Raw genomic sequence first — 13,986 nt, forward strand, 5'->3', positions numbered from 1 at the left:
ATGACTCTGGAATCTCGTTTTTGCACTGTTTTAATATTGTCATTGCCATCACTTTGTTGCCGACGAAATCGCGCTGATCTGCTGTTTCTTTTCAAGCCTGATTCACGGTATGACAACTATGCCCTCAACAGCTCTGTTGTACTAATTTTAGAATTCCGCGTAAGATAACCAGAGAGCGTAGACCGATTCAGGTACCTGCCTGCTTCTGCCAACGCTCACCCGTCCACAGGATACAAAGTCTATATAATTCTTACTTTCTTGATCTCGATGTTTTTCATAGCTCGCACTCATTGATTTCCTCCGATGCTTGCACTGTTCTAATGTAGTGTCGCACATTGTACAGATCCTTTCTCCTTTTTTTTTTCAGCATGTTCATTGTTTTATGTGATTTGTATTTCTCGTTGTTCTATATTTCTCGTGTTGTGTTGGTTCGATTTTTCTTTGTTACTTCTTGTTTGTATTTTTGCCCTGCTGTCCAGATTTTTTTTTTACATTTTTCCGCATTCCTGTTCGTATTTTCTGCTGCAGACTGTCTTTACTGCATATTTTATGCATGAGCCAGCACAAAGACCTTAAGGTTGTCCTTGAGCACGTTAAAATGACCCTGAAACGGTTTGGACGATTTTGTACAAACAGATTGAGCTAGTAAAGCAAGTCCTAAGGACCATTTTCCGACCGCTTTAAGCTCTCTGCGTAAAGTGTGTAATTTATTACACGACATTAAACATGTGAATCACTACAGGTCACAGCGGCTCAACCGAGCGAGTTTTCAACTTCCCGCTTCCAATTTACCTACCATTGCTTCATGATACGTAGCACCAGTGACTTATCTCATTGGACATGCCCAGTCTACGTCAGTGAACCTCCGGTGGACAGCGAGCGTTGTCTGCCTCTGTTACAATGTGCTCCGTGTTGACGGAATTCCCTGACGTGCTCCGTGCTGGCGAGTTCTTCATCGTCGAAGCGTCTTAGACGCATTCAAAGTAGCGCTGAACCTTGTTGTCACTTTCAAACTTCGATATATTCGAATACTAAACAAAAAAAGTTGTGCTCTTATAAGTTAAGCATGCCTTAATGTAACTTTTTTTGTGAGCGTTCCAAAAGTAGCAATAAATACGAATGACAACACGCCAGCGTTGAACGTAGCCCCCCGGATGAACGAGGGATGGCTTCACCGCACAAACTTGGATTGCACGATGGTGGTCCTATGCACAACGCTGGCTCCTAAAGTATACAGTAACTCTAGAATGGATGGATAAATGCTATGAGCGTCCCCTTTATAACGGCGCGGTCCAGTGTTGTCGGTAACGCGTTACAAGTAACGGCGTTACCGGTAACGCGTTACTTTTTTCGGTAACTTAGTAACGTACTCGTTACTAAGTTACTAAGTTAACTTGCTAAAAGACTCTATTAACAAAGAAAGTGCGGGCGGAATCACTTTTGTTAATAGGAAAATGCGGGGACCAATTCCTGAGACGCGCCGACTACCTTTGGAAAAAGTTGGGCCATCGCCACACAAAGCTTGTAAAAAGCCGCGGAATCCGCCATGAGAAACTGTACGGACATGTTTTTCGTGGAAGTGGATTGTAGCAGGTGGATTGCTGGCACCTGCGCCTTTTCGTGCCCAAGAGACAGGCCGCCCGAAGAAAAAAGCGCAAAGGCTAGTTTACTCCATACCATGTGCTGATCGTGAGGCTTCGTACCGCGGGGGAAACAAAGAACTTCCCCGAGAGGCAACATAAAAACGACGTCCGCAAGTTCGAGTGACAAAGGAGTGCACTCGCCGATCACAGCGTGGTCAAAGACCACCGCATCGAATTTAACAAGTCCCGCGTCGTTGACCTAGAAGCCAATTACTATAAGCGGCTTTTTGTGGAATCCTGACCCATCCAGGCGACAGCCAGTAACGTCAACCGGTCTACAGGTGCTCTGCCGATCGAAAGTCTGCCTCAACAGAATTCTGCACATCATGGAGAACAGATGCGACCCCACGGCAAGAAGACCCTCAAAAAGAAAACGAGCGGGACGCGAAACGTCTTACTTTTTCTTGAAACGGAAAAAAAAACTTACTCACTACCTTGGTTGGCGTCGCTCTGTTTCAAACAAAACCCATGAAAACCGCTGTCACACGAACAGCTTTAATCGCGGTTAAGCTAACTACGGTTACGGCTAACCACGGTTACAGGTAGCTACACGGCAGGTGGTTACCGCAAACGGGTGATTCCACGAGAGATCGTCACCGATCCGAAAATGGATGTTTTAGATTTAATTGAGTATTTTGTATTTTATGCACATGCCACCCAGTAGCCTGAAGAGGAACCTAGTTTTATTATTAGCTGCATAATTTACGAGCACAAAATAGCGAATATATTCAATACAGAGGGACCGATTTTATTTCCTGCTGTTCTCGAACGTTCACAGTGATGAAAAACGCAAATATTACCGTTACAAAGACATTTTGTGTAGGACATGTATGCGCAACAAAGAGTAAAGTAACATTGTTTGGAACTTGTAGAGCGAAGGAAACTTTTGAAAAGTTGCTACATAACAGTTGCTACAACGTTGATAAGGTTTATCAACTTTGTTTTGAAAATGAATATTGCTTTTTTCTATCTGCAACTACAGTTAAGTTTCTGGTTATTGAACTCCTGAGCGAACGAGGCTGATCTTGAACACTCTATACAGGTTAACAGGTTATATAGGTTAAAGTGAACAAAAATGTATATTCACAGATATTTTTTTCCGTGACTAGGCCAATAAATCATTCCTTTATTACTACAAAATTTGCGCATCTATTTTGCTAGTAGAAGCACGCCGTCAGAATTACTGTAAACGTATTGAAAGTTCAGTGATGCTTTCTTTGCGGATAGCGTTAATAACTGAATCTCATAGTGTGTATAATGTCACATTGAGAAAAATGGCTTCACCATGTGCCAGAGTCAGAAGCCATCACATGCAATTCTACAGGCAATTTTAAGCCACTATAACGTAGCTAAAGTGCGGTACATTTGTGCAAATAATTCTCGTTAAATCAGCATTTTGGGTATAATCGTTGTTTGTGTTCTAAGCTTTATGTGAAACGTAAATTTGAGATTAAAAAAATTCCTATTGCGGGTTCCTGCAGCAAAGACACATTGATTAAAATTTATGATTGCGGAGTAACGGCAGAGGTAACGTCCGTTACTTTTTTTCGGTAACGGTAACGGTAACGCGTTACATTTTTTTGTAGGTAACGTGGGGCGGTAACGCGTTTCTTTTTGTATAGTGTAACGAGTAACGTATTTAGTTACTTTTTTTCAGTAACGCCTACAACACTGGCGGTGACACGTGTGCCACCAGGCTCGACAAAAAAAATAAATTCCCTTTTCTTTTTATGTTGGCCTAATGCCTTGTCTACTTCGATTATGTCGACCTTACAACAGAAAAAAAAAACATAAATTCACAGCCCAGTTCTCTGCCCCTAACGGCAGAATGTCCTTAATTTTGCCAATATTTATTTTTGCCCTTTCTCTCTAGTTTTCTGCCACCGATACTGTAACCGTGTCTTATTTCTATCGCGGGCTGGTTCAGCTTTCCATTGTTCTCCCTAAAACCCAAGGCATGAAGCCTCGTGCCCAAACGTACACCTGTGTGGATATCTCTACATTCACTGAGAACATTCTCCGTAGTTTCCTTAGCCTCCCCACAGCATGTGCATTGTTCTTCTTCTTTACTGAATCTCGCTTTATAACTACGCGTTGTAAGGCAATCAGACCTTGCATCAAACAGTAAAGCACTGCCCCTTGAATTATCATAAAATGCCTCCCTCCATACTTCGTTTTTGTCCGTTCGGTAGTTAATCGGAGCCGGTTTTTTTTTTCATCGCTGCCATTTAGTAAATTCATGAGTAAATCCTCTCCGCCTCTCTGACTTTTCGCTTAACGCTCTTTGCTGCCATATCGCTTGCACTGCCAGCCGTATATTTACTGGTGAGCCTCCTAGTTCTTTTTCTACACTGTGTGTCAACGCTCTTCCTATACAAATACCGGAATACCTTCCCTGCCCATCTACTGTCTTTCATATTCCTTAGCCTCTGTTCAAACCTAATTTTGCTATGAGCTTCTCTCACCTCAAAACTTGCCCATCCCATATCGCCCTTTACACCCTCATTTGTTGTCATTCCGTGGGCGCCCAACGCGAGGCGTCCCACGGTCCTTTGATTCACATCCATTCCTGTTCGTTGTTGTTGTTGTTGTTGTTGAAATTTGATTGTGCCAACCAGTATGCGAACAAAATACTCTGACCTTATTGTCACACTCTTGAGCGATCGCTTTAGGGTAATCGCGGTGCCTCATAGCGAACTAAGTCAAGCAAAGGTTGAAGTGAAACATCCACTTCGCTCGATTTATAAAAGAGGTTCACCTACAAAATAAAGGGTTCTTCGGAACCCGCTCTCTTCAGGAATCTCGTACATAGTATTCGGGTATGTGGAACTTCGGAATGTCGCGAACTGAACAACGCTGGATATTCGCAGGCCGGGGACCTGGGCGCCCTGCAGCAGGCCGCCCAGGAGCTGGGACCTAACGCCGACCCTGTCCTCGTGCGCACCACGGCCGACCGACTGGCGGCGACCGGAAAGCACGATCAAGCTGTGCTGCTGCTCGCCACCAGCGGACAGAGCGACGCTGCGCTTCAGCTGTGTATCCAGTCCAACGTGCTCATCACCGAAGAACTCGCAGACAGGTATTCTTGCTCAATTTATCGTCAGCGGCTGAAGGAAGCTGTCCCGTGGGTCTCCCATCCCGAAAAATTTTCTGACTCCTTTCCATTCCCTTCCCCCTCCCCCCTTCTTCGCCATTGACCCTGCTCAAACAAAACATAAAAATGTTTCATGACGTACGCTCTGAAATGTACTACAAAAAGTGGGGACTTCGTATTAAAATAGATACGGTCCAACTCGCAGAAGTTCGCTAAGAAATGCTTCGCATTTAATAAACACGGATGTGAAAACGAGTCTGAAGCCAGTGGCAGTTTAAGACAGGAGGGGAGAGAAAAGTATCTTGGTTTTCTCCTTACAGAAGCGCTGGGATTCAATTCAGATGAAAGTCAACTGGTGAGCACTCTAAATAAGCAAGGAATGTCTACACTATAGGGCCAAAAAAGCACGCAAGCACCTGTAAAATATGGATATATAGATTTCAATAAACAAAGAAAAAAGCAAAGGCAGTAGAGACTCGACGCACTCGGGGCCTTAACACTATGCGAAGAATCGCGATGATGTCCCTACATGTTGTATTAAACAAGGAGCAGTTTACACCCATCAAACGCTCAGGAAGTTGACGGTATACGATTCTTTTAACGCTCAGAAGATCGACGGTTCGAGCTGCGACATGCTTAATAGGTCGTGGATGCGATTCGTTATGGATTCACCATATATCGTATAGATCTATAACAATGGATTCTTATGGGATAGTCGTGCTTCGCAATATATTCCTATATGGAAGCACGTTTCGTGACTGAAATCGCTGGCAAGTACCCTAAGATACGATTCGCGTACAAAAGCTCTTTGCCTGTGTAGGGCAGCAAATCAGATACAATCTGGCTAACCACCCCCACCCTTCATTGTGTCTTTAGATCACACTGGTTACATGGCATTTGTCACCACGACGTGTGAAATGGGACACCATCAAACACATATCGTGTGCGTTGTCACGCTGGTGTACCCTATCCTCGACCTCGCGCGCCCGTCTTTCATTACGCAAAGATACCCTACGCCCCTCTCACTCGAACTCATGGTCGGCCATGTAAGTTCATCCTGGTGGTCTCCCCTAATGAGCCTGGGACACTTATGACAAATGCAGATTTTTTTACTGATATTGTCTGTCAAAGTATGTGAGCGCTTCATTACGCATTTAGATAGAAGTTGCGGCTCCCAGCTCACGCTTGCGTCGGCGGGGAGCCGGAACCACCCTCAGCCGTAGCACAGTCACAGCGTAACCACCCCCATTCGCAGCACAATCACAGCGTAAGCTGGCTCCGCCAGCTTATGCTGTGACTGTGCTGAGAATTTGCCGTCTTCGTAGAGGCTGTTGTAAACTTTCCTAGTGCGCCTACTGCAAGTTCAGATGCGAAGTACCCACTACGCGATAAATCATCACATTTTTCAAAGTAGCGAAGGCCCCACTACCCTATAGTGGCACCAAATGTTGACGCAACGTTGCCGCCACATTGAGAAAGTCTCATGATGATGAGGATGATGAAGAATTGTGGCTGAAAGCTTTTTTAATGGCCGGGTGGGAAGCTTTAAATCACCCACTCGTATACGCAATTCGCCTGGCGTGACACTTGCTGCGATTGTACCCTTCTGCCACGCAATATTAAACCCGTTAATGCGTTTCCTCGTCAGTCATGAAGCTTGCATAGGTTTTTTTTTCGTAAAAAAGTTTCGAGCACTGGCGTGGCTCTGCGGCAGAACATTTTCTTGCCACGCAGCGAGCCCTCGAACCCTGTATTTTTTTCGTTTGTTTGTTCGTTTTTCACTGAATGTGCGCGATAGCTGCGACGGACACCGGCGGCGGCGGACAACTGCGCCACAAAAATCGGCTGTTGGGATCTCATAGACGTCAGACTCTGGAGTTTTGCAAGTCGCATAGCGCTACCTGTCGGAGCGAGAAGGAAGGAATTGAGTAGTGCAAAGTCCAACTCTCTTGAAAAGTTTGCTGTTGAACCGGGTACAACTAGCGAGTACGAAACAACGATTTAGTTTAATATTGCGTGTGTTTTGCGCATTTAACACTGAGAAAGGGAGCTATGAATTTCTCTCCGCTAGTCGGACATGCCACCGAACCGCCATGAAGTGTTTCCATAGCTGCCGTATATATGATGCAAGAATGCGAGATCGCTGGATACAGGTCGTTGAACCTGTTGGGTAAGCGAATTACTCGCATTCTCCGCAGCCGGTCGCATGAGATAGTGTGATAATGTGGCTCTGCTGTTTTGCGTAGCCATGACGAAGAACCGTGGTAACCTTGACTATGAAGCTCAGCAGAGCCTCAGACCGCGGTGCGCGCCGTGTAACACGGAGTGAGAAGATTGCGGCAGACTGAAGACGCGTGATGAACATCATGCACACCGCGACCTCCCATAATCTGAATTGGTCGTCACCACACAGCATCGCGCACGTACGTTTTGAAAGCTGAAAGTTTTGGTTTTAACTAGCAAATGCTACCACGTGCGTCATACAAGAAAATCGCAAAATGTTGGTCATCACCACTTTTAGGTTTGTTTTGCCTTCGGTTGTACACCGCGAAAGTGGACACGCACGTATTCCCATTTGCAGTATATACAGATGGAAGACAATCGTCACTTCGTAAAATGACGATGATTATGGCATAGTGCGTACCTCACAACTGTATACTTGCAGTAGTCGCCCTAACAGAGTTTACAACGACCTCAAGACCGCTCCTCCAGCTCATGCTGTGAATGTGCTGCGTGCCTCGTCGTGACAGAGCCCTCTTATATAAGCCAAGAGTTGGCTCTGTATTAGTGCGTGAGCGCTTATACCGACAAGGTCGTGTAGACAGTCCATCATGTAGTACGTCGTGTGACTCCTGTGAGACACTAGAACACATAATTTTTGAGTGTACCGCATTTGTTATGCAGCGAGCACTGCTCATCAAGGAATATGGACTTATTGGTCTAAAGTGTACGAACCTTGATGATTGCCTGTTCCCGAGGGGTTGTGCTGCTCGGCGTGACCAGGCCCATCGAGCCCTACTTACTTTCTTAAAAATACCGATTTGGCCTCGCGCGTATAGACATTTTTCCTTGTGACCACTTATTCGTGTTTACGTCTGTGTTATTTGTATTTTTTTTCTTACCTATTTTCTTTCCTTTTTCTTTCCCCCCTATCTTCCTTTCCCCAATGTTTCCCTGTGCCCCTTTAGGTGGCAGTTGTCAGCCTGTTCCCTCCCTATTTCTTCTGTGTCTTCGTGTTTTCTATGTATTCAAACCAAATAATAATTTTTTGTTTTTTAAGGCGAAAGCCTTAGACGCCTCATCAAACGCGAAAATTGACCGTCGGCGTCAACACAAGTGGTGCAAAAGATCATCACGTGATGACGTCACCATATGATGTAATCATGACATCACATATCGATAAAATTTGTGACGTCATCACATGAAATCGTCGCTTGGTCAAAGGTGGACCGACCACGGCGGCAGTGCAAGAGCAGGTGAGGTGCAGAAAGTTTGCAGTGCCTCCAATCCAGGTGGATTGGAGGCACTGCAAACTTCGACGTCAGGTGCAGAAAGCTTTCGGTGGAAGGCAGGGGAGAACCAATACATCGACTGAGGAGAAAAATAAGATGGCTTTCGCCTTCGAGTCGTCTTAGGTGAATTCAGAAGGGACCCTATGAGTTTTTTTCCTGTTAAACATGATAGTATATAAAAAATTAAGGCAGCTTAGCACTAGTGGTGCCAAGCCTGAAGGAAGAGTGGAGCTAAGCCGCCGTCCTTGTTTCTCTTTCTTTCTCTTCCCCACTGTTTTTTCTATCTCTTTGCATTTGTTTCTTTCTATTTCTTTCTTTCTCTCCCTCTGTCTCTTTCTCTTTCAAGGACAATCTTTCTCTCTCTCTCTGCTTATCGCTTCCTCTTTTTTCTATCAATTTCTCTCTCTCTGTTTCTTTCTCTCTATTTGTTTGTTTCTCTCTATTTTTCTCTTCCTTTCTCTTCGTCTTGCTCCCTGTTTTTGTATCTCTTTTTCGTGTGTGTTTCTTTTTATGTCTTTCTCTTTCTTTATCTGTCTTTCTATCTTTTTATGTCGTTATTCTCGTTATGTCTCTCTATTTTTCTCTTTCTGTCGCTTTATTTCTCTTTATATATTCTCTTTCTCTTTATCTCTTTCTTTCTCTCTCTCTGTACTCGTTCTCTCACTCATCCGAATTATTGCATCCTGCGCCGGGCAAATTGGCGCATGTGTTCTGGGAGTGAAGTAGAAGGTGAAGAAGAGGACGAAGATAGCACGTGCCGGCCGAGCCATTGAGCTCAAGATGATGATAGTTTTTGTACACGACCGACGGAGTTTCTCCTCGCGAAGAAATTTTATTTCGTTTCCTTTATTTCTTCTCTTCCTACTCCCCGCTTGCCTCCGCTTGCCATTCCCTCTACTCCTCTTTTCCTTCCACTTCACCGAGCAGTTTTCGTTTAACGCTCGCACCTGCTGTACACGGCACTACTCTCCCAATGACGCGCAAAAATAAGTATTTCCTATGTCTTAAAACAGAATTTTTTCAGTGCACACATCCGAGTGGTTAGACTACAGACTGGGTTTCGGCTGCGTATATTTTTCCCCATCCTCATAGCGATATGTACTGTTTAACTGCTTCACCTTTCATTCGTATGGCGCTATAGCTAGCCCCGTATATATTGGTTTATTATGCATCTCACAACAATCCATACTCTTCGTTTCCTTAAAGGGACCCTGCAACACTTTTCCAAGTAATCGTCGAATGGCTTCATTAAAAGAGCCTATTGCCTCACGAATCGACTGCCGCAAGAATTTTTAGAATCCGTCAACTACGAGCTGAGTTACAGGGATTTGTCGCACGCTTCAAGCGCTTTCTCCCTCCTCTCGTACTAGCGAGCGCGTAGAAAGCTACGCAGGTAGGGGGATGACAAGGGGGCAAGAAGACGTGTCCCTTCATCAGCGCGCGTCATGACCTTCAACACTTTCGTTTCTTTTTTTCTTTAAGCGCGCAGCTTACTTTCAGTGTGATCGCGAGAGCGCGCATGGGCACGTCGCGGCATCCCGCGGCAGCGACAGTAACTATGCAGCTCATGATTCTATAATCAGCCAACGGCTGTGGACTTTCGGTATGTGGCGCAGTATTTTGGGTATCTGGTATCTTTTGTAAAGAGAAGAGGGAGCGATTTCTAGCTGACTTTAAGAATTAATTGCGATTTCTAGACTGCGTGCTGCGCTATATCGTTTGCCTCGCGTGTTCTCGGGAGGAGCCTCGACTATCGATCGGCAGCGTTTTCTGGCCATGCTCAAAGTGTTGCAGGGCCCCAATGCACTACCTTTAAGTCCAAAACTACACGTAGTTTTCAATCATATATTCTTTCAGTATGTCTCTGTACGTCGCTGATCACTGTGCAGAGTTGATGCGAGTTTTGCAGTTTCTTGTGACACCTGATAGAATTACTCGCCATAAATTGTAACTTGTCTCCAACGTCTCCATTATTTCGCAAGCGAACGTTGGCGATAGGTTGTCACGACTTTCAGCGGATTTAACATCGCCACTTCCGGCATGCTTGACATGCACTTTTTATCACAAAAAATGTTGTAAGCTCGTGTGCAGGCCTGCAGCCTTTGCGTTTAATGTGCTGTAACTCGGCGTTTAATGTGCTGTAGTTTGGGCGTCTCCGAGGTGTTATATCTGAATGGCTTGCGATTATAAAGATGGGGCGAGATTGAGACGAGACAACGGACGCCATGTTGAGCGTAATGTATGCTGGCCTGCTCTGTGCTGGGAGTGGCGTTTATTAAGTACATGTGACTAGAGTGGTAGGGGGCGCTAGTGACTAGATAACATGAGGTAGGTCGTAAACACGCACCCCCCGGACGTGTCCAGCTGATTAGGTTGTCATCTGTCCTGCTGATATGCTAATTCTCTGATTGGAGTTGGATTACCTAAACACCATATTTTGCAGACATATCCATTCAAGAGGAGAAGAATGAAAGATGCCTAAGATATGTCCGCGATTTATCGCTCTATTTGGGCAGCTAAATAAAAGTATATGAACAACTAACATGGTGAAATTCAGTAAAGTTGAAAGTTGGGCAAGTGGTGATAGTTCATTTTAACGTGTGAAGCAGCGCAGACAAGCACAAAAATAGAAGCGATTCGACAGGACAACCGCTAAACTCGCAAACAGTTCATCTTGAAAAAAAAAAACAGGGTTAATATACCACGTGTAACAATGACATTTCCTGATACGAAGTTAGAACCGTTTTCGCTGATCTTCCAAAAAAAGAAACTTCACAGTCCCCAAGTACAACTGATGCTTGGCTGAAACAATTCTCTCTCTACAAAGCTCCGCCAAGTTAGTTGCTCATATACAAACTGGAAGCAGTGCAAAATACGATGACGCAGAAGAGGCACACAGAAACCACATATATGGGAGCGCGTCCTCGTATATTGCGCTATCTCCAGTTTGAACTGCAAACTCACGATTGATTTTTGCGTTTTCCCTGTTTCGGTTTTCCTCTTTTTATTTGTCCTTTGTTTGTGCCAGTTGCTTTCTACTTGACAGTGATTCTCTCTCTCTCCTTGAAACAGGCTTACTGAGGGAATCGCCACAGACGACAAGGCTAAGCTCCGCGGAGTACTCGAGAAAATCGCTGAGTGCTGCCTCAAGCAGGACAACTACCACCTGGCAGCCAAGAAATTCACCCAGGCCGGCGATAAAGTCCAGGCTATGAGAGCGCTCCTCAAATCCGGCGACACACGCAAGATAGTGTTCTTCGCCAACGTGTCCAGGCAGAGAGACATCTACATCTTGGCCGCAAACTACCTCCAGACCCTCGACTGGCAACGAGACGCTGACGCTGCAAAGAACATCGTCTCCTTCTACACCAAGGCCAGGGCGTTCGACCTGCTGGCCAGCTTCTACGAGGCCTGCGCGCGAGCCGAAATCGAAGATCGCCGAGACTACGAGAAGGCCCTGGCGGCCCTCAACGAAGCACACGAGTGTCTGCAGCTGTGCGGCGATGCGTCCAAGGCGGCCGCGAGGGTCAGAGACCACATGGACGCCGTTCGAAAGTTTCTCGCCATCCAGGAGCTGTACGCGGACAGTCCGCTCGAAGCGGCGGCTCAGTGCGAAGCCATGACCAAGCTCAATCTGGAGCCGGCCGTGCGAAAGGGAGACTTGTTTGCGTTCCTCGTGCAGCACTACGTGAGTGAAAAGGACTATGCCGCGGCGAGACGTTGCTTGCAGGAGCTCCAGACGGCCGTGCCTGGAGTCGCGGTGTCCGACTACGTGGACGCTGAAGTGTTGAGGCTTGTCGGTTGGAGCTCGGATGAGCGCCGCAGTCTTCAGCAGATGTCGCTGCTCGCGAGGCGCGCCGCCGCTAGCAATGGCGCCGCCACGGAGGGGGATGAAGATCGCTACAGCTCGGACGGTGAGGTACAGGAGGAACTGTTCGACGCACCTTGAACGAAGCGGTATAAGGCAGTGCCGACTAACCACACTTTGGTCAGTTTTAAGCCAATTACACAAGCACCTATATATACATTTCTTTCCTTACGGTAATGGGGGGAATGGAAAGTACGGCACTACTAGATCGATTTGCAGCTTTTTGTTTTGGAACGAAAATTTTACTTATCGAATAACAGGGCAGCCTGGTACGGCCGCTCCCTGGTTACCTGCGCGAATGGTCTTTCGCTGGCTACTGCGTAAAAGAGTGGTGCAAAGGGGCCTGTGTTAACAGGCGTCATGGAAGTTGGTCGCTCTGGTACGAGTTACCCTCACATCTTCACTAAACATGTGAAAAAGTGTGGCAAATAAAACTGACATGATCATCTGCTGGCAGAGTGCATTGCGCTTATCTATTTTCAGAAACAGCTTTACCCCACTTGTCACCTTACAGTCGGTAAGTTGACACTTGGTATTTTACACATTCGGTGTTATCAGTGATGCGTGGGTCGATGCACTGGTAGAAACCAGGGCTGATCAGTGTCGCGATAGTATCCTAGGGATACTTTAGTGTATCTGTATTTCTGTATTGAGATACAGTTGAAAAAAAAATATTGCAGCTTCGCAGTAGTGGTGGCAAGCCTGAAGGAAGACCGGAGCTGGGCGGCCTTCCTTGTTTCTCTTGATTTTTATCTTTCTTTCTCTTTATCTCTGTTTCTTGTATATCGTTTTTGTATCTGTTTCTTTCTATATTTCTTTCCCTCTCTATTTCTTCCTCTTTCTCGCTCTTTCTGTCTTTTTTTCTCTCTCTGTCTCTCTATTTATAGTTTCCTCTTTCCTTCTATCTCGTTCTTCCTTTCTCTCTGTTTTTTCTCTATTTCTTTCTTTCCTTCTGTTTCTGTATTGCTCTCTGTTTTCTCCATCTCTTTCTCATGTCTCTTTCTATTTCTTTCTCTCTCTGACTATGTCGTTCTCTGTCTTTCTATCTGTTTATGTCTTTATTCCCTTTATTTATCTGTATTTTTCGCCGACTCTTTCTTTCTCTCTCTCTCTCTGTACTTGTTCTCTCACCCATCCGAGTTACTGCATCCCACGCCGGACAAATCGGCGCACGTATTCTGGGAGCGAAGCCGAAGATCAAGAAGAGGGCGAAGAGAGCGCGTGCCGCGCGACCTACTGAGCTCATGATGATGATAGCTTTTTTTTACACGGCCGACGGAATTTCTCCTTTTGAATACATTTGATCTGTTTTTATTTTTCTTCTCCTCCTTTCCTTCCTCCTCTCCACTTCGCCGAGCAGAGTTTTCGTTTAACGCTCGCACCTGCTGTACTCGGTGGTGAGGCTTGCCCAATGCCTGTGGCGCATACCCGCCCGAGGTTTTCTGTTCGCGTTGGACAGAATACGGCCGGCTTAAACAGCTCCGCTGTTAGAACGTATTTGCATCTCAGTAGTGAAATACCTTTAAGATGTATCGATTTTATCGCGATACTGTGCAGGACACGCATATCGTTACATGTCTTGTAGGAAATGAGCTGATGTGTTTCCATAGGGGAAAGGAAGACTTTTGCGCGCTAAGTCAATCAAAATCGCGCCGCCGATCGGCGACACGGAAAGGGCGGCGAAAGGTTCCCCAGATTCAAAGAATGGACTCTGGTAAAACGCCCGATGTCGCTGATGGCAGAATCGCGGAGGCAGTATTGTCGACCTCTGCCGACGAATGTAGCGTCTCTCAAAGCCAGTGCAACACCCATAATTTCTTTTTTCGGTACCTAGATGACCCGATATTAGATGTGGCCTTGCTGCAGGAC

At 45.8% G+C, this 13,986-nt stretch overlaps 1 protein-coding gene across 1 annotated transcript in view; it reads left to right on the forward strand.

Annotated features, from left to right (window-relative positions):
• LOC119394016 (intraflagellar transport protein 140 homolog) overlaps nucleotides 1-12,566 on the forward strand; it is a 58,923-nt gene extending 46,357 nt beyond the window's left edge. Inside the window, exons 4-5 of the mRNA XM_037661261.1 lie at nucleotides 4,514-4,722; nucleotides 11,322-12,566. Coding sequence (XP_037517189.1) covers nucleotides 4,514-4,722; nucleotides 11,322-12,198 — 1,086 coding nt within the window. The 3' untranslated portion in view covers nucleotides 12,199-12,566. The remainder of the gene's footprint in view (nucleotides 1-4,513; nucleotides 4,723-11,321) is intronic.
• Nucleotides 12,567-13,986: the final 1,420 nt, after the last annotated feature.

The sequence above is a fragment of the Rhipicephalus sanguineus genome, chromosome 1, assembly GCF_013339695.2.
Source record: "Rhipicephalus sanguineus isolate Rsan-2018 chromosome 1, BIME_Rsan_1.4, whole genome shotgun sequence".
Classification (NCBI taxonomy): domain Eukaryota; kingdom Metazoa; phylum Arthropoda; class Arachnida; order Ixodida; family Ixodidae; genus Rhipicephalus; species Rhipicephalus sanguineus.